At 43.4% G+C, this 19788-nt stretch overlaps 3 protein-coding genes across 5 annotated transcripts; 2 read left to right on the forward strand and 1 right to left on the reverse strand.

Moving 5' to 3' along the window:
• Positions 1-84: 84 nt before the first annotated feature.
• On the reverse strand, positions 85-3580 carry gskip (gsk3b interacting protein). 2 transcript variants are annotated; one of them, XM_031847914.1, is made up of 3 exons: positions 3275-3579; positions 1218-1464; positions 85-1122 (listed from the first exon to the last, which is right to left on the reverse strand). In XM_031847914.1, the coding sequence occupies exons 2-3, from the start codon at positions 1458-1460 to the stop codon at positions 964-966; spliced, it is 402 nt and encodes a 133-aa protein (XP_031703774.1). In that variant the 5' UTR covers positions 1461-1464; positions 3275-3579; the 3' UTR covers positions 85-963. The 2 variants fall into 2 exon arrangements, with proteins under 2 accessions (XP_031703774.1, XP_031703773.1); XM_031847913.1 differs by having other exon boundaries at positions 1218-3580.
• On the forward strand, positions 3317-17633 carry atg2b (autophagy related 2B). Of its 2 annotated transcripts, none has more exons than XM_031847898.1 (43): positions 3317-3622; positions 4292-4698; positions 4795-4957; positions 5089-5241; positions 5336-5438; positions 5765-5927; positions 6018-6197; positions 6324-6420; positions 6541-6705; positions 6824-6969; positions 7109-7220; positions 7444-7687; positions 7769-7931; positions 8055-8147; positions 8247-8435; positions 8569-8842; positions 8921-9029; positions 9112-9313; positions 9846-9988; positions 10265-10422; positions 10546-10718; positions 10821-10971; positions 11081-11283; positions 11795-11875; positions 12027-12133; positions 12452-12544; positions 12636-12706; positions 12798-12874; positions 12970-13140; positions 13243-13375; positions 13461-13660; positions 13746-13975; positions 14066-14183; positions 14300-14491; positions 14569-14670; positions 14767-14845; positions 14966-15176; positions 15270-15339; positions 15424-15506; positions 15693-15814; positions 15940-16094; positions 16185-16334; positions 16427-17633. In XM_031847898.1, exons 2-43 carry the CDS (start codon positions 4537-4539, stop codon positions 16655-16657), a joined length of 6222 nt encoding a protein of 2073 aa, XP_031703758.1. In that variant the 5' UTR covers positions 3317-3622; positions 4292-4536; the 3' UTR covers positions 16658-17633. The 2 variants fall into 2 exon arrangements, with proteins under 2 accessions (XP_031703758.1, XP_031703759.1); XM_031847899.1 differs by lacking the exon at positions 3317-3622 and adding an exon at positions 3634-3751.
• A 116-nt stretch (positions 17634-17749) lies between these two features.
• noxred1 (NADP-dependent oxidoreductase domain containing 1) lies at positions 17750-19665 on the forward strand. The gene is made up of 6 exons (XM_031847906.1): positions 17750-18004; positions 18123-18301; positions 18539-18719; positions 18802-18956; positions 19106-19304; positions 19392-19665. Exons 1-6 carry the CDS (start codon positions 17847-17849, stop codon positions 19540-19542), a joined length of 1023 nt encoding a protein of 340 aa, XP_031703766.1. The 5' UTR covers positions 17750-17846; the 3' UTR covers positions 19543-19665.
• Positions 19666-19788: the final 123 nt, after the last annotated feature.

Below are 19788 nucleotides of genomic sequence, written 5' to 3' on the forward strand. Positions count from 1 at the left end.
AGGACCATTATGTCAAATGTACTTGTAAGACACTTGATCCAAAAATGTAGGTGAACTTTAACTCAATTTCCCCAAAATCGCCACTTGATGACGCAGTGGTGAAGAAACTTTATTGTTTTAAAATGCAGCTGCTTAGCCTTGGTTTGCCTTCTGTCAGACATTTGTAGATGTAAAAATGAAGACAAATGTAATTCTCAGAATCTGTTCTGCGCAAAGGCCAGCAGCAAGGAATGACTAACACTGAAGGACATATGAAACTGTATTATGACAATTAACCAAAATTTGAGACTACAACATAAATATAGCTTGTACAGTGATCACTTTTACAGCAAAAGCTTGAAATGTAAGCTTGAGTTACAATGCAGTATGGAGAAAAATAAAAAAAATTAACTTGATAATTGAGATTGTATAAACCTTTTCAAAAAGTTTCTGACCTAGTTATCCATGTGAAATGTCAGCCCCACAAAATAGCAGTCATTAAGGCAGTATATACATGAGTGGACAGAATATAGCTTTGGGTCTTTCACTTGCTGAATAAGAACTAGTTGGTACATTTGAACAGATGTCGGGTCAGTTTTAGTGCATGCAACTGGATCTATAATTCGAACAACCTACTTATTTCTCAGACCATTCTGATGAGTACAAAAGGTGCAGGATTCTCAAACGATGTGCACCGTTGGAAAATCTTTCCACAGTAAAGTCAACGCAATGTTGCAACAGACCCCATACAGCCAAAACCACCAAGCAACATGACATTCAATGATATGGAAGTCAGAACAAAGAGTTGATAGAGCAGGGTAAGCCTTACTGTAGTGGTTGATGGAGCAGGGTAAGCCTTACTGTAGTGGTAGCTAGGCAGGTTGATGTCACATAACAGGCTATAATATTTGACCAGACTTGGCTCATATATCCAAATTTACCCAAATCATCAACCTCTGTTCCACTTCTTCAACTTGGTCCTTTTTAATGTCCGCTTTGCTTCAGCCTCTCTAGCCGCTGGAGCAAAGCGTTCCCAAAGGCTTCTCTGTAGCCCGGACTCAGCTTGTCGAGAAGTGAGTAAACAGTCTCGTAATACTGGGTGTCTAAATCCTCGTCCACTTGATTGAAGGCATAGCCCACCACCTGTTTGGAGAAGTGATTTATTGTAAAACATGCATACAATGAGGAATAAAACAGGAAATCACTGTGCTTCACTTTCCGTGCGTGTGCGTCTTTACCCTTAATCCCGACTCTGTGAGCTCCAGACAATACCGGTTTCCCTCTCGTGTTTCCACGTTTATGTAGGCCACATCTGACGCGCTGCTGAGACTTTGTGACACGTGCATTTCGTCAACGGCAAAACGTACGTCATTTACCACCGCCTCTGCCTCCAAACTCATGTCCTTGACGTGGCCGAGCACAGCACAGTCCTCGTCAAAGGAAGAGACGACGGATTCCTCGGGCTGGCAGTCTATCTCCATCCCCCTGTTACAGAACAACAACATTATTGGCGGACTCAGCTGAAGCCCAGATTTTACTGTATGCTATTAAAACTTGCTGACTGACACAATGACAGAAAGAGTTCTCCATGTCCACAATCACTGAGTGCACTTGACAAACCCTGCAGTTTACTGGGACTGTGTCAGAACAAGGAGCTCTTTACTGCCATGAAACAAACTACATTCATTGGACTACCTGTCAAGTGTTATTTATAATGAGATGGTAGTAAAAATAAAATACAACAGTATAATATGGTCATAACTTAAAACCGCTTTAAAAAGGGTTGTGATTCACGTGTTTCCTAAAGGCAAATTATTTAAAGAAAAAAAGCAGAACTGAAACAAACAAGCATCTGACTGATCTGTGAACCTTTTTTTATTACAAGTGCAAGGTGGACTATTTTTAACACTTAAGATCCTCTATGAGTGGCCTAGTTGGGTGAGGAAAGGTTACACCAACTGAAATTAGGAACTCAACTACTCAAGTTGGACCCACTAAAATGTCATTAACTTCCTAAACTAAATGTAGTTGCACCAGTAAGATAACATTACACAAGTGTAAGATAAAATGGGTATTCCCAGAATAGATAGTGTGAAACACTTCCTCCTTCCAAACAGGTAGCTGGTCCGTGCATGGTATAGCCATGATTTATCAGAGCACCGGATATTCAAAAAGTCCAATGTGTTCCCAGAGAGGAAGACCAATGTTGTCTCCAGTGCTTCCAAATGATGAGTCGGCTCTGTTTTTTAAATTTCATCCTGCAAATGCTTCACTCATTGAAGATCACTCTGAATGTAAAAGGCTGCTAAATACACCGGTGCATTTTTGTTCAACAAGTTGAATACATTGTTTGCCCCATTTATGTCAAGGAGCATTAGGTTGTGCATTCCTGTATGAGCCCTTTTCCTGCAGGACAGCTGTAACCTGTTGCTCCGCATCTGGCTGCGTCATCGTTCATTCGTTCGGATGGATGCCTTTATGGGTGCTGCTGTGCCCTCGTAACCACTGAATGTTAGACACGCAGCAACTTTTACGTAACCTGTCCCTGCTACCTTTTTGATGTCTGTTTTACAAGCAAAACACTGTGGATTTGTCATTGTTATGGAAGGAGAAAATATCATCATGGTTTGGTCTTCTGTATAGCCTGTTAAACCAACACACAGTGCTAGTAAGGTCACTTAGAATTAGACAGAGATATAAATAGGCAGAAGGATAGGATGTACTTAGATCCTTCGTTAAAGCAGCAATATAACGAAGAAATAATAATTGATTGCAAACACTGCGTTAAATATGTTACTTAAGTTTAAACTATTATTAATGCAGAATAATGCCATTAGCGTTATATTATTCTATTACTGGAATATTATTACAGTTGCATTAATGACCGCGTGGCATTATATCGTTGTAGTTGGTCGAGGTGGAGCTGATTATAAATATGTTATACATGTACAATGAAGAACAGCGACATCTTGAGGACTCTGAGCAGCCTGGTTGTGTAGCTGGATGAGGATACATATATCTGGTTACTGTTCACACAGACAGCTGCTATGCAATGTGTGAGTTTCATGCAAATTAGGCGAATTCATAGAATGTTAGTTAGGAAGACTAATCTACTGTAGCTGAACTCTGAGAAAACTAACGGTAGCAAAGCAGCTGACCGCTCTGTGGGCTATACACGTATTTCAATCCCTTTGGTTATATTTAACCCGTTTGCATTTTAAATATGGTAATCACACGATTGATATGAATACGTTACAAAAGTAATTTCTAACCAAAGTGCGTTCGTTTTTCTCACCTCCTCGTTGGACGTGTTCTTCCGGGCTCGTGGAAGCGTCCGGGGCCCGCTCGAGCTCTTTAGAGAGGGTTCCGTCAAAATGAGCGTCACCTCACGTTAGATCGGTAACTAACCGTTGAGATGTAAATGCGTGGATAACCAGAGACTGAGGTGACATTAACGCACGCCCTGTTTCTAGTTCAACCGCTCAGCGTCTAAAATAACGACCTAACATAAATGTTGACCCAACCGCCTGTCCAGAGGTCCACACTGAGCCGCCATGTTATGACGTCATTTCCTAATCCCATCCCGGTGGAGGCTCAATTGGTGCGGAGTCATGAAAGTGTTTGTAAACAACTCAGACAGAAGGTAACTCGCCAGCTGCACTAATACATTCCGCTGTGTTCGTTGACTTGTGCGTGTTGCCGTATTGCTCTGGTGTGTGTGTATGTGACGTGATTTTTGTCAGCGCACACCTCACTGTGGGAAGATAACTTAGTAAGTGTTTGATTTTAGGGTTAGCTAGCCATCTAGCAGGCATGTACCGTTACAGTCTGTAGCCTGACGTTAGCCGGCTATGCTAATGTTGCCTCACGGGAGTGGTTCAGAGGCTAGCTAATGTCGCTAGTCTTGCTAGCCGGCTAGTTAGCAGAAATGACATGTCTTTGTCTAGCTAGCGCTACTCCCGTGTCTTGACTACGATAACAGCCCTGTTCAAGTGACCACAGCTACGGGCAGCTATTGACTGGCACGTCTGTGGCATTCAAACTGTTATTTCGCAAGCGCCTTTGTCTTGTTTACACTGGCTCTAGAATGGGGGTAAATGTGTGCTGATGATAACACTGACGTTGTGGAGGTTTAATGCTTCACTTATATTATAGTGCTCCTCAGGATACATTTAAAACCGTGTCTGTCTTAAACTGACGCATTCGTGAAGCTTGTTGTTTTCGTCTCTGCTGTAAACATTGTGTGTCAAGTCCCATGTTGTGTCAAGTGTCAAATTACAAAAGCTGGAACCATATCTCTGTCTCTCAATAGGAGCCGCAAACAGGAGTCTGACCAATTCCCACACATATCCCCGAGTGTCAACACATCCTGCGGAGTGTCCCTAATCTTGGGATGTGAAGGGTGTTGGAGTTCAAGATTTCTTAATGTCTTTAAGTCGACAGGATGACACAACTGTAACACCAGTGATTCATTCATAGCTGTCCGAGTTGCTATACCATTCCGGTTGCCTCGAGATCCCCGTCATTACCTGTGTACTGTTCACCCATTGAGTTAAGATGCCGTGGCCATTTTCGGAGTCCATCAAGAAGCGGGCCTGTAGATACCTCCTGCATCGGTACCTTGGCAACTTTCTGCAGGAGAAGCTGAGCTTGGATCAGCTCAGTTTAGACCTCTATCAAGGCACCGGATCACTTGCACAAGTGCCATTGGATAAATGGGTATGTGTAGTGTTACCTGGAAATACAACAGATGAATTTATTTGATTTAAACACATAATCTGTATGAACACTTCAATATTATTCCTTGTTCCTCAGTCACTCAATGAACTCCTAGAGACGGCAGATGCCCCTTTTGAGGTCATCGCAGGGTTCATCCAGACAATTTCTCTAACCGTTCCATGGGCGGCCCTACTGCACGAAAACTGTGCCCTGGAGGTCAAAGGTTTGGAGATGGTGCTCAGACCAAGACCAAGAGTGGGTAAGGAGAGGCCGCATTGCGTGCCACGAGGACACCATCTTTCAAAAAAAGTGTTAGATGGAAATGTATCATCATTCTGTTAAAAAAGTTGACAACTGATTTTACTGAAAAGTCAATAACTGTCCCTCCAGCATCTGGCACTGAGCCCATGTACTGGTCCAGTTTCATGACGAGCAGCATGCAACTTGCCAAAGAATGTCTCAGCCAGAAACTCACCGACGATATGGGAGAGAGCTTCCAGCCTTTTGAGGGGTTAGAGAAGTTTGCAGAAACGATAGAGACAGGTACGATATGTAGATACTGTTGAGCAACATTTAAAAAAAGTGAACCGACCTAGAATTGTGTAAAGTAATTTCTTTTAAATTTCCTACCTTGCAGTTCTGAGAAGAGTTAAAGTGACATTTTTGGATACTGTTCTCAGAGTCGAACACATTCCAGAAAATTCTAAAACTGGGATCGCCCTTGAGATTCGAATCAAAAAGTAAGTTTGGACATCCTGGAAAACCAGACAGTTTCCAAAATATTACATGAACATATCACAACATATTTTCCAACATCAGAATTTAGTTAAAAGTCTCCATCCATTATCAATTTTAATTTCTAAAATCGATCATCATTCAGAAAGGAAGACGCATAAATAAGGGGAGCAAGATAAAATACTATTGAATATTTTTTTTTTTATGTTGTGGATAGTGAAAAGGTTGCAGCTATATGTATGGAAGATGTCCCTATTATGTAGTGCATGCGATGCAATAGTTTTCACTGCAGGTCCTTATCAAACTAATTGTGTTCTGCGGTTGCTTTCAGGATTGTTTACTGCGATGAAACAGGCGAGGAGACTTCAAGTGTGAATGTGCACCAGCCAACGACATTTGCACATAAAAACCTGCAGATGGAAGGCATCACTGTATTTTGGGATGAGTTCTCAGATGTGTCCCGTGCTGGCTGTAAATCTTCACCCACTCCAGCGGTTAGTGTAGCGAGTCTTTGACATTTTGCAGGAAAGTGTATATATGTATGTATGTGTCAGCCTTTTTAAAATATATCTTTTATTTTGCAGGAAACTGAGCCAAAGCTCTCCCCTAGCTGGAATCCCAAAATCATATGTGAGCCTCATCCTCAGTTTACAGAGCCGTTATCCTCTACGACACCCTTTGAACCGGTGCAGGTCGGGAGCCTCTGTGGTAAAATAGAGTTGTCCCTCACTCTGAAAAACAACTTGGCGATGCCTGGAGCAAAGGTGCATTAAGCATTACTTAATTACAAAATACTATAAGCAAACAAATCTGGATTATTTCAACAGTCAATATTATGAACTCGGGGTGATTGCTAATAACCAGGGTGTTTTACGTGCTTTGCTTTTCAGCTGGATGTTGTCGGACACATTGATACACTTCTCATTCTTCTGTCTCCACGGCAAGTTCATCTTCTTCTGGACTTGTGTGGAGCTTTTTCTGGTGGAGGTGAGCCTCCTCTCTGTTGATAGATGAGCGACAACATTTCAATCAAACCGGGTAATAATGTCCCCAAATGAGTTACTGAGAAGTAGAGTGAATAGAGGATTTCCTATTCTTTTTGTGAAGGTGCGCAGGAATCGGCTAAGGATAGAAAGAGCAGACCCATGCAGCAAGAGGATGAGTATCGGCTCCATATGGAACTGAACCGCTGTCTGAAGAAGGATACCGCTGTGCTAGGAACAGACCCAGACCTCTTTGAGAGCCAGACCGCCAGAACTGTGTCTAGTCGAGGTTGGAATGAAACACCATCCTCTATCCTTTGACCTTTCAGAGAAACCGAATGTTGTGGTTGCATCTATCTAACTGAATGTGTTCTTTCTTTCTTTAAACCCATCTGTGGTTGGTGTAGATGACGTGTTCTTCTCCATGGCAGACATGGACATGTCTCACAGCTTGTCATCCCTTCCTCCTCTGGGTGAACCGCCCACCGTTGACTTGGATTTGTCACTCAATAGCAACTACTCCACCTCACCAGGAGAATCTCCGTCTGCAACAGTAAGTCTTCACGTCAGCAAATTGCAAAAAAATGTAATTGAATCATCATACTGACAAAATTAGGAAGTATTTGACTTGCGGGTGTTTTTAGTTTGTGTGGTAAAATTCTCCCGAATGAACCGTGTGTCTGTGTTTGTAGGCTCTGTGGGATGATTACATGGATGTACCACGACAAAGAGAGAAGCAGACTAATGAAGCTCCCATCCAGTCGCGGGATTTACAATTTCCTCAAAAATTACTGAGACAGCCTTGTAAGTATCACAATGTATCTGTATACATAATTTAAACACATTAAACTATTAAATAATAGTCCCTCTGTGGCCATGTGCTGAAGAGTGCAAAAGGAGTTTTCATTCTAAGCAAAGATTACATCAGCATATCTTCCTGATTAGATCTTTATGTGTTGTAACATACCAACACGCAGCTCTCTGTTGCACATGGTTACGTGGTTCGTGTGCCATTGTTGTATTTCAGCCCATCCAACCAAAACCCACGGTGATGAGTCGAGGCCAGAGCTGGTGTTGAGGTTGACACTGAGCAGCCTTGCCGTCTCAGTCCTCCACATCGACCCGCTGCCACCACCGGATGCTGCTCCCAGTCCCCTTGGCCCCATGGCTGCACACTTCTTCAGCATGGTGGGCCCAGGCCAGCTCGCCCCAGCTGCTTTCCTTCAGTCCCGGACAGTGTTTAACCAGGCTTGCCCCCATGACCATCTGAGGTGCGCTTTTGTTTTTCACTAATCCCTTTTATTTACCATGTATGTGTTTTATGTCTGTGTGATCTGGGCTTATATTTGCAGGTTTGTGGCCCAGGGCCTAAAGATCCACTACGAGCACTGTCAGGGATCCAGCCTGCGGACTTTCAGTACTGACGTCTCCCTTGACCAGATGGAGTTTTTGGAGTGTCTTTTCCCCTCTGAGGCTTTCACTGGTGGCTCCCAAAGAGGCATTCAGTACACTGAGGTTCGTGTTTCAAGTCCAAGCTGAGCACATGTGGCAGTGCACTGAGCTTCGGTTTGTTAAACACCCCTTATACATGAAATGACATTAGGAGTGATTCTCACTACTTTCTCTGTCACACCTCAGCTCCTGACATTTGACACCACAGTCAGTGGTGATGCGGCGCTTACCAGCTGCCTTCACCTACTTTACAAACAGGCTGAGCGCAGAGGCCCTCAGGTAACTTATTAGTCCAATATGAAACACTTAATACTCAAAAGCTTTATGTGTGTCACCGTCATGCTTTTAACTCAGTCAACACGCTGGTTCTCTGTGCAGGGCGGCCAGGTTCGCCTTTGCACCATTCCTAGGAAGGCTGAGATCCAGGTGGAGCTGGGCCCCGTGCGCTCTGAGCTGGACATCAGCATCGTGGACCGTCTCAACTCTTTGCTACAACCTCAGAAGCTGGCCACCACAGAGCTGATGGCCTCCCACATGTACACATCCTATAATAAACATGTCAGCTTGGTAAGGGCTTCTCAAGAACTACTATATATATATATATATATATATATATATATATATATATATATATGCATGCATGCATGCTCGCTAACATATCTTTATTGTAATTCTTTGTCCCTTCAAACTCATTTCACAGCATAAGGCCTTTACAGAGGTCTTCCTTGATGACAGCCATACTCCCACTAACTGTCACGTATCGCTGACTGTCAATGCCCCGTTGCTGGGCCTTGCCATCCGCTTCCCCATCCCTGACCTGCGTTCAGATCAGGAGAGGGGCGCTTGGTTTAAGAAGTCCCTGCAGAAGGAAGTACTTTACCTGGAGCTGGAAGACCTGGAAGTGAAGACAGAGTTCATGGGTGGCAGCTCTCCTGACCAAACCAAAATGGAGCTCACTTTCAGGGAGCTTATTGGTATGTGGTCTAAAGTTAAATGTTTTTTATATATGAGGAATTGCTCTTTAACTGCTTTTTATTCTTTTGTTTGCATAGGGAAGTTTCAGGAGGAGCCGGATCAACCAGCTGCCCGGTTCCTCAGAGTGTCCCACACCATGGATGGAGACATGACGACATCTGAAAGTGTGAAGTTTGATTGGCCGAGGTAAGTTTATCTAAACAGACTGCTCTGCTCTGCTCTGTCCATTCAGGGGAACCCCTCACTGATGTTGAATCTCTGTGAGCAGGATTGTGCTGAAGATGAACCCCACTGCAGTCCACTCGATACTGGAGCGGGTGACGGCTGAAGATGACGAGGGTGCTGAGGACCATTCCCTTGAAGAGGAAGAGGAGGAAGGGGCTGCCCATTCACTCAAGGATGTGTGTGACTTTGGGAAACCAGAGCCATCACCCTTTTCGTCACGAAGGGTCATGTATGAGAATGAAGAGGTATGTCATGGCCAAAGGGCCACACTCAGCAAAAATGCAAATATATATTAGTCCATTTCTTAATGTTGTTGAAGTACCTAGAGCAACTGCTAAATGTATTTGTATTATTATTATATCCAGGTGTATGAATACCACCTGATTGTTTAATATTAGTCTGCTCACTTTATGCAACTTGTCAATCACAAAAGGCTCTGTTTGGCATGTTATCAATGCACAGATACCACAAACCTTCAATAACCATATAGAAATGTTGCAGCCCACATATTTTAAAAAGTTCCTTTTTAAATTTGCTTAAAAAAAACATTGTTGTTTCAGTTCTGACGATAGCATTGCTCAAAGGCAGGTGGGTTTTGTGCAGGTGGAACATTTGCATTCAGGAGCGAGGGTGTCTTCTGATTGATGCATTATATTGCAATGACAGATGCATCATTATGCAAACAGAAACATCCGAAGTGATTTGCATGCCTAACCTGTTGACAGAGCAGATGGTGACAAACCCATGTTGTTGTTGTTGTTTGTTTTTTAACTCCAGATGGTCATCCCTGGTGATGTTGCTGAAATGACAGAGTTCCAGGATAAAACCATGAACAACTCCCGCTTCATCCTTGAGTTGTGTTTCCCCAATGTGCAATTAATGCTCCCCAGCAAGGCATTTTATGAAAAACTACACAACAGGTACCACATTTATGATATGATACAAGATGTGTACACATGTGTTTCGTAGTAGCTGAAAATCAACAGATAATCTTTTGGTGAAGGGTTTTTGTTTGAATACATTTCATTAGATCATGTTTTAGTTGAGACAAGTCTTGTTGACACCCAACAACAATGTTGAAAAGAGAGGACTATCAAAATGAAGTGACTAAAACTGTATTCATCCTCATGAAATATATGATAAGATGCCAATTAAGATACTTAACCGCTGTAAAAAGTATATTCTCAATATTTTAGGATAAACAATGACCTGTTGCTGTGGGAGCCAACTGCTCCATCTCCAGTGGAGACGGTAGAAAGCATGCCATATGGAGTCGGACTCTCTGTCGCCAGTCAGTTGATCAACACTTATTCCAAGGACAGCTTCAGCCAGTTCCGCTCTACCGGTCCCGAGGGTGAGACGACAAAAAAAAAAAGATTTCCCATGAATGTGCATTGAGTCAGACTGTTAGAATCGTATTAGAAACATCTACGAGGAAGTTGTCCCTTCATAGACATGCTTTGTGTTGTGTTGACAGAGGACAGTGGCTCAGACGAAGAGACCATGCACTATTACTGTCCTGCGTCTGACCTGGGCCTCAGGTCTCGCAAGAAGAAAAAGCCCAAAGCCCAGAGCAAGACCTCCCAGAGCCTGTTCTCTGTCATCATCAGTGTCAATCATGGCCTGGTGACTCTTCAAACTAATGCTAAGGTGAACTTGCATCCTTTTTGTCATCACTTACCCGGTTTTATTCAAACATTCCTCGTATCGTATTTTATGGATCGGGGAACTGAGTTTCCATCTTTCTCCCAGAAGGAGGATAAAACTCTACTGAAAAACAAACATGGCGAGTTCTGGCTGGAGGTGAAAAATGCCGTGTTGTTCAGTGTGACGCAGTACGAAGGATATAAAGACCAACACTACATCTGCTTCCACACCAGTAATATCTGCATGTACCATCAAGGTAAACCACCGGCACACATTCAGAGTACTACTACTATATAACCATGCTGTTTCTACATCAGTGTTATGTCATTCATATACGCATGTCTCCCTCTTGTTAATCTCTTCAGGACTTGTGGATGGAGGCACCTCTGTCTCAGACGTCAAGCTGCCGTGCAGGACGCATCCCCACTGGTTAGAGCCAACCATCTACCAATCCGAGACGTCTGCTGAGAGAGCCTCAACACCCTCGGAGGGTATCGGTCTGGAGGCCCGCAGCATGGTCTCCGTTGCTGTCAAAATCTCATCGCAGAATGCAGAACGCAATGTCAAGGTAGATTACTCAAATCGCTGAAGTAAAAGGCCGCGCTGGCTGACAAGACGGCTTTAGATCACCTCGGTATAGACTCCCTGTCTGTTAGGAGCGCGGTGGGATTGCTAAAATGACACATACGACAACGTATACTTCAGATCCCAGAGTCGTGTAGCACAGTTCAGTGATTTGTGAGCCAAAGAACGATTTTCAGATCGTCCATTTCACATCTGCTAACATGGAGGGTGCAGGCTTTATGACCTATATTGGAGCCAACTACTACGGGGTGATCAAGTTGTTTTAGCTTCACTGTTATGTTGGCCATCTTCATACACACTCTATGATGAATACACGTTTTTTTGTGGGGACTTATTTTTATGCTGTGAAACACCATGGTGATGTGTTTATTATTGATTTATTGCTGTAACATCTGTTTCAACCACATTCAGTAAACGTTTCCCTTATTTGACAGAACTGGTGTTTAAATATATCAGTCGGTGTGTTTTTTGTTTTCTCCTCACTTTTCATGTAGGAATTTCTGGTTGCTGTTGGAGTGAGAGGAGCCACACTCCAGCACAGAGTAGTCTCTCCCAGCCTGGGCTGGTATGACCAGGTAGGCCAGTATGGAGCTACTCATTCACTAACTCTTTCACAGCCTCTTTGATTCTTTTGCCTTCACACAAATGTTAAGACAGCATTTCAGGGAAATACAATACAATAGAATATTACAATTGTAATCTTAATGCCAGTTTCTGTATCAACAGATTGTTGACTTTCTGAATGTTTCCGATGAGCCTGTGTTGGGATACGCCCCTCCTACGTCTGTCACCACCCTACATTTACACCTGTGGAGCTGCTCTCTAGACTACAGGTAAATCAGACCTCCCACTAAATAATGAGTTATCTGTGTGTGTATCGTGGAGGCACTTTAAAGATGAATTCAAAAAAAGCGAACTTGTCCTTTTTAGAGTTTTATTGCAATGAGTAAGTTTCACATTTGCAAATGCGGATCTCCCAGCTGACTGGCAAGAGAGACGAAAACTACATTTCATAAGAGGCAGAAGGAGACAAGCTCTTAGGCAATAGAGACTTCATATAAGACAGTATAACATAATCAGTAAGGAGAACAACAAGTGAAACGGGTTTTCAGCTGCCAGTACAGTATTCTAATCAGTTCTTCTCTCCACAGACCCCTTTACCTGCCACTCAGATCACTGTTGGTTGTGGAGACTTTTAGCATCTCCAGCAGTGTCTCTTTAGACCACTCTTCCTCAACACTCAGGTATGAGCAGACGACTGGTTTTGCTGACACAACATTGAGCGATGTAATTACAACTGAGTTATTTTTGCTGAGTATAATGTGTTCTGCACAGGATCATTTTGGACGAAGCGGCTCTGTTCCTCTCAGACAAGAGTAATGCTGTTTCTGTCAATCTAGTGCGAGGTAAGTTGACTTCAGTGATGATCTTAAGAAACTGCTTAAAATGTTCGAATGCGGCTTTGACCAATGTTTGCTTTTGTTTTTTTTGTCACAGATTATGTCCAAGTGGTAGACATGGGAACATTGGAGCTCAGGATCACAGCTGTCAAACCGGGAGTGGATGGAAAGTTGGTAAGATTTGTATGTCTCTAACCGACAATGTTTCAAACGTTTTTCTCTCGAATAGAAGGTTGAAAAATGTGTGCGTCATGTTTCTCGGGTGATAGTCGGAGCCCAGATTTGAGCTGCGCTGTTCCAGCGACGTTATTCACATCAGAACGTGTTCGGACTCCTGTGCCGCCCTCATGAACCTTATCCAGTATATGGCCAGCTATGGAGACTTGCTCCCCCCTGCAGAACCAGAGGCCAAACACAGCAGCACCACACAAAGAACCAAGGTCAGCAGCGACACCACCAAGAGGCCCATATTACGTAGCTACAGTAGGATTGAAAAAACTCCACTGGTCGTACGTTCTTATTTTGAGTATGTTTGTGGACAGGCGGAGTTTCCTAGCCGGCCCACATCTCAGACCCTGTTGCTCGCTGAGACTGAGCAGCAGATGCTGCAGGATCTGATGAGTGAAGCTATGGAGGAGACTGACGGGCAGCATGCAGCAGGGCTGCAGCAGAATGGTGAAGACTTTGTTCAGTAAACATTCAAGTTTTAGCATGAATGATATCACTTAACTTGATTTTCTATTTTTTCACACATCTATAGGTGCGTGTGAGGAGCGGAATCAAGACCAAGACCCGCCTCGCTCAGACCTATTCCTGTTCCCGGATGAGAGTGGGAATTTTAACCAGGAGTCAAGCCCGACTTACCCCATGCTTCACTCTCCTCTCATCACTCCTGTCCCGAGCCTGACTCAAGAGACGGACGACTTTTGTATCCTGGAGACACCAGGTTCCAGAGGAGAGGTCAGGATCTACTCCTTCACACAGGTCTGGCTACTAACAAGTATGCTGAAAATCTGTGGCTCACTGAAAGCAACGTGTGTTTCAGGATCTTGATCAGGAGCCAGTGGTGAAGCAGCTCACCTCGGATCCTGTGGAAATCAAAGACGATTACTTCAGTCAGCCTCTAGATGGAAGCGATTCCAGCCGAGGAGCCGTGAACTTTCCCATCCCAGAGGTGCGCTACCTCATCAAGGAGATCTCTGTCATCTGGCACCTCTATGGTGGGAAGGACTTTGGGAGTGGCACTTTCACAGCCTCTCCTGCTAGAAGCCGGGGGTGAGCCATTCACTATGTTCACACACTGTTTAGAATGTGCTCAAAGGGAAACAGACGTGTGTAATTTGTGTCCCTGTCTCCCGTTTGCAGGTCTACACCCCATAGCTCCCCGTCTCAGACTCCAGTCAGACAGGCCAAGGCTTCAGGACGGGCAGGAGGTGGAAGAGGAAGGAACCCTGACGTCCTGATGGAGATACAGCTCAGCAAAGTACAGTTCCTCTTTGCCTGGAATACATTTTTATTATGTTACTCTCGAACAGATCAACTAAATACATTCGGTCATTTTTTCACCATTTACCAGCTTTTCTTTGACCTTCTCCCCAGGTGAGATTTCAGCATGAGGTGTACCCGCAGGGCCAGGTGGCTTCTGAACCAGCAACGGACCAGCCAGTCTCCCGACAGGTGTTTATTGTGCAGGACTTGGAGATTCGAGACAGACTGGCTACTTCACAGATGAACAAGTTCCTCTACTTGTATTCTAGCAAGGAAATGCCCAGAAAAGCTCATTCTAACATGGTGAGGAAGGCAACACACTCACGTTAATGCGGTCAAGTCTTCGCCTTGTGTAACTTCTTGTGTGCTTTCGGTCTTAGTTGACAGTTAAGGCGCTGCACATGTGTCCTGAGTCAGGCCAGGCTCCCCAGGAGTGCTGTTTGCGTGTTTCCCTGATGCCTCTTCGCCTCAATATTGATCAGGTAAAAGTCTTTGATACAGATGATTTTATCAAAGATGCGGATCAGCATCCCTCAGTAACATTTAAGTGACGGCCTTGTTTTTTGTTTGTTTTGAAGGATGCACTGTTCTTCTTGAAGGACTTCTTCACAAGTCTTGCTACTGAAGTTGAGTTTTTCTCACCGCCTGCTCAAGAAGGTAAAATGTATTATTCACAAGTGCCTTGAACTGGAACAGAATCAAACATACAGCCTTGCACACCGAGCGTGGGCGGTGACACTTGAACATACTGGCTCCTGATACTATTTTGTTCTGCAGCTGTCTGTGTTTCCACAAAAAAAGCGGCTGTCCCAGAGATCACCTGCAGTTTCTCCAAGCACGCCAGCGGCAGCCAGAACCCGGCTCCAATCATCTCAGTGCCTGCTCAGAGACGTTTGAGCCACAACGGTTTCTGCACATCTGGTCGGGAGGAAGCGAACGACAATGAAGCCACTGCTCCTTCTTTCACAGACCAACCGATCTTTTTTAGGTCCGCGTTAAATAACTAAACAAGGAAACCCCCCTTTTGAGGAAATCATTTCATTGCTTGTTTGTGTTTGGTAACATTTGCTTTTTCTAAAAGGGAATTTCGGTTTACCTCTGAGGTTCCCATTCGCTTGGATTACCATGGGAAACATGTTGCAATGGAGCAGGTACATGGTCTAAGAGGCATGTGTACTAATTCCACATTATTTCACTTGTGCTTTATGAATGATCTTATGACTGCTCTCTTACAGGGAACATTTGCAGGGATCATTATCGGGTTGACACAGCTTAATTGTTCAGAGCTGAAACTGAGGCGCTTGTGCTATAGACAAGGGTATGTTTATCTGAGTGATGCATCATATCAGACCGTGACGCTTATTATTTGATATCTTTGATTCAGCAGGTAATAGAGCACATTTCTTTTACACACAACGATAAATGATTTATCTCTATCAAGTGTGTAATACCGTCAGAGAATCGAATATCTTTCCCAGGAAACTAATATTTGTCTGTGTTTCAGATTATTGGGTGTTGATAAGCTGTTTTCCTATGCAATAAACGAGTGGCTAAGCGACATAAAGAAGAACCAGCTTCCAGGACTACTGGGTGGTGTGGGACCTATTCACTCTCTGGTGCAACTAGGTGAGTACAATACATATTCTAAAAAACTGTGTGTCTGTGTGTGAGAAATACCCCCGATTCAGGTGCATCTTTCGTGTAATGTATTGCCTGTTCTTAAGATGCATGTTCTGTTCTGTCGTGTTCAGTTCAGGGATTCAGGGACTTGGTCTGGCTCCCGATTGAGCAGTACAGGAAAGATGGCCGGATAGTCCGTGGGTTTCAGCGCGGCACCGCCTCCTTTGGAACTTCTACTGCTATGGCTGCTCTGGAGCTCACCAACAGGATGGTGCGGACCATCCAGGTAAAGTCGTCGTTCCGCTGTTACTAAAAACGTCTGCAGAATACCAATTCATGAGACATTTGACGAATTTATTGTTGTGTGTCATTTTAGGCAGCAGCTGAAACGGCCTATGACATGGTGTCTCCAGTGCCTGATGAGAGGGACACAAAGAGGGTAAAACGGTTCTCCCATTACGGACTGGCTCATCAGCCCGTTGACCTGAGAGAAGGTGTAGCCAAAGCCTATACTGTTGTAAAAGAGGTAAACACACCAACAGCTAAAATGATCAATGTTTTCACTTCAATTACAGTGATGGAAAAAAACCCTAATGAGGATTTTGTTTCCATCCACAGGGCATCACAGACACAGCACTGACCATCTATGACACAGCCACCAGGGAGCATGAACAGCGTGGGATGACGGGGGCAGTGGGTGGCGTTCTCCGCCAGCTGCCACCAGCAGTCGTAAAGCCACTCATTATGGCCACTGAAGCCACCTCCAATGTCTTGGGTGGAATGAGGAACCAGATTCACCCTGACGCACGGCAGGAGGAGTCTCAGAAATGGAGGCAGGGCGAGGAATAATTCTTCTTGCCATATGGTACCTGTCTGAAACCATGACTGCATAGAAGCAACAGCTGGAAAGTGTGTTCAACTTTCTTTGAAAGAGGAACACAGATGTGCACATACAGCCCTGGTATAAATACATTACTGTTCATTTTGTGGCAATTTGAGCTACTGTGATTCAGCTTGTGTCAGCTAACCAGTTCCCTCACAGTGCCTTCATGGTTATCAGCATTGTTTAATCAAAGAATGTATGAAGAGTAATGAATTATAAGCCACATCTATATGTCTTTTGATTTGTTTTAGGATAGACAACAGCGTTATAAATATCAAATAACAATGAACAAATAGGCACATTTGATTAATTCTCAAGCAGCTGTGTTTACAAGTTGTGTAGTTACGTTCTCTAATCGTGTCAACAAACACTAATGGTATAGGTGTAATGACCCTTAATGTTTATAATGTGCTGTATGTGGGCTTTATTTACTGTAAATATTCCTGATGGTTAACATTTCATGCAAATATAGAAGAAGTATAGAAACTGAATGTGTTACAGCTGTGTAAAGTTCTGTTATTAAGTGACTAAGTCAAAATAATGACAGATGGGAAGACTATCCAAATTAGTTATAAATTTTCATAATTTTATTTTGAGCTGTGATCAATGTTGTGACTTCACAAAAGCTGCTGTTCTGAAAAGCTGCTTTTAAATTTTAAAATTGGTTTCAAATGTTTTATTGTGTCGGTCTGTGCTCACATTTGCAAGTTGTTGACAAACTTGTATTTACTCAATCTTGAAGCAAAGTCTTAATATCTTGCACAATTGTCGGTTTTTTTGTTGTATGTTTGAATATTGATATTCGACTTGATATGCTGTGTTGCAGACATTTGATTTGCCCATTTTCTTGTTTATGTGGACAGCATAATATTTGTTGTACATAAGTGTACAGTTGAATTTGTATTAAAAGCATGAAAGGGAAATAAAAACTGTTGAATCTGAGTAGTGTGTGTTTTTTTTTTAATTTTGTGCTTGTATCCTAAAAACAACACGCAAAGTTTGTCGGCAGGAATTTTATTTTGAAATATGTGAGCCGTTAAATCGGAAGTTGTTCTTTTGCCATGGAAACAAGAGGACCAGGCACATTTTACAATATTGTGAACCTTGTCACGATACACCCTTTGCACATTTGACTCCTGTCGAAACTCTGAGGCGATGGTGGACGTAGCTGCTGATTTGAGCAGTCTTTCTTTTGAGGCCGAACTAACTGAAGACGAGAAAGAGTTTCTTTACCTTCGTGCACGCTCGACTGGACTGACGTTTTGCGGGTGCGCGCACGCAGCTTTCCTTTGCAAACTGGTCCACTCACTGAGGTATTTTATCTGTGGGTCTATTTTTGAGTATCTGTGACACACAGGAAGGACTTAACACTAACTTTGACCATACTTAATGCTACTGCTCGAAGTCATTCTGTATGATTACCATTAACAGATGCACCATCAAGTGTCCCTCTGTGGACAGAGGCTCGTTGGCATCAGGAGACAGTGACATGTGCATTGGGATACTTGGGATGGGTCACATGGGGAAACAGCTGCTCCTCGCCCTCCTTGAAAAGTCTGGGGTGAAACCATCACACATTAAGATCTCCAGTAGAAGACCAGAGTCTGCAGGTACACTTAAAGACCCTTGAAAGTCCAAATCAATGTTAAATAGCAGTTATGATGCAGTGAAACTCACTAAATCAGCCAGTGTGTGAAATAACACATTAGACTGGAACTGCCTTATGTTTTCTATCCTGCAAGTGAAAAGGACTGTGTGTCATAAAAGTTTCCCCTTCAGCTTTGCTTCCTTGTATACTGAAGAAGTCGTCCTTGTGTTTGCCTTTGTTGCTTCTTTTTTTTTTTCAGTGGAATTTATCGAGACAGGAGTTGAATGTTTCTTTGACAATCGCAGACTGGCAGCATGGGCAGACGTCCTGTTCCTCTGCTGTCTGCCCTCTCACCTCCACAAAGTCTGTGCTGATCTCCGCTCTCACCTGTCCAAGCGCTGCCTTGTGTACAGCTTCATCTCTGGTGTGCCCGTCACCAGGTACTCCGGGTACACACTCATACACATGCAGCATTGTTGATTTTCAGTCACTGAATCCCTCTCTTTTGATCTTCTATTTCAGATTGGCTCAGCTTCTTGGACACGACTTCATCCTCAAACCACAGTATGACTTTGTGGCTTGTGACACTGCAGATGTGTGGCTGTCTTGCACTCATCTGACCACGGCTTTGACAGATCCTTTACTGATAGAGGCATCGTGTCCTGTTACAATGACCGGTATGCCATGTTTCATTATTGCAGACTTCTTTTTCTTTAGAGCTGTTTTATAAGATGTAAGGGAGAGCATTTGGAATTTGGTGCAGCAAGGCTTCACTCTTGATTTGACATTCTTTATATTTAAGCTGACTTGTGATTCCCATATTTAGGTGGCATTTCTGTGGGTCTGAACTGGGTGAGTGCAGTGTTGTACAGCCTGCTAAATATCTGCACCTCTGCCAGTCTGGGATCCAGTGATGCTCTCTCTCTTATCAACACCGTCCTGAAAGAGAAGTGTCCACACGCTGTGGAATTAGATGCACACAGTTTCATCAGTGCATCACATGCATCCTCCCTTCACACAGAGGAGTGAGTGGAACACTAAGAATATATATTTATATATATATACATTTCTGTCATGTTTAACCTGATCAAACGTTTTTGTTTTTTCCAAAGTCCTTTCCCCTGGATTTCTCTCACTGATGCCCAGACCGAGGAGACACCACTGCTGTGCTTTCTATCAAGCAGCAAACCTATGCAACAGTGCATCTCTGCGGCATACAAATCACTGCTATGCAAACCAAATCAGACAGTTACAGTAATGTGAAACTTAACTGATTTTCCAAGGATGTCCAGCACATGGGCCTATACGTAAAGCGTGTTTGTATGTTGCACATTTTGTTTTGAAAATTGTGATGTAATAAGATTCATTTTTCAATAAATAGGCCTCAACGGTGTTTTGTGACAGCTGTATTTTTAAGGGTTGTATTTCATACATAATCTGTGGAACTAAAATATCTGAACAACGTAGACATGGTGTAAAACTTCTTCAACACAATCTCGACGCTTGAGA

The sequence above is a fragment of the Anarrhichthys ocellatus genome, unplaced genomic scaffold, assembly GCF_004355925.1.
Source record: "Anarrhichthys ocellatus isolate YVR2014 unplaced genomic scaffold, GSC_Weel_1.0 scaffold7, whole genome shotgun sequence".
NCBI lineage: Eukaryota > Metazoa > Chordata > Actinopteri > Perciformes > Anarhichadidae > Anarrhichthys > Anarrhichthys ocellatus.

Excerpts from the sequence above, each read along its gene's own strand:
- gskip (XM_031847913.1), bottom strand. The coding sequence starts at position 1,484 with ATGTTGTTGTTCTGTAACAGGGGGATGGAGATAGACTGCCAGCCCGAG. Across the intron at positions 1,123-1,217 it reads TCACAGAGTCGGGATTAAGG|GTGGTGGGCTATGCCTTCAA; the intron begins GTAAAGACGCAC and ends TTCTCCAAACAG.
- atg2b (XM_031847898.1), top strand. The coding sequence starts at position 4,537 with ATGCCGTGGCCATTTTCGGAGTCCATCAAGAAGCGGGCCTGTAGATAC. Across the intron at positions 9,989-10,264 it reads TATGAAAAACTACACAACAG|GATAAACAATGACCTGTTGC; the intron begins GTACCACATTTA and ends TCAATATTTTAG. Across the intron at positions 11,876-12,026 it reads GCCTGGGCTGGTATGACCAG|ATTGTTGACTTTCTGAATGT; the intron begins GTAGGCCAGTAT and ends CTGTATCAACAG.
- noxred1 (XM_031847906.1), top strand. The coding sequence starts at position 17,847 with ATGGTGGACGTAGCTGCTGATTTGAGCAGTCTTTCTTTTGAGGCCGAA. Across the intron at positions 18,302-18,538 it reads TAGAAGACCAGAGTCTGCAG|TGGAATTTATCGAGACAGGA; the intron begins GTACACTTAAAG and ends TTTTTTTTTCAG. Across the intron at positions 18,957-19,105 it reads GTGTCCTGTTACAATGACCG|GTGGCATTTCTGTGGGTCTG; the intron begins GTATGCCATGTT and ends TCCCATATTTAG.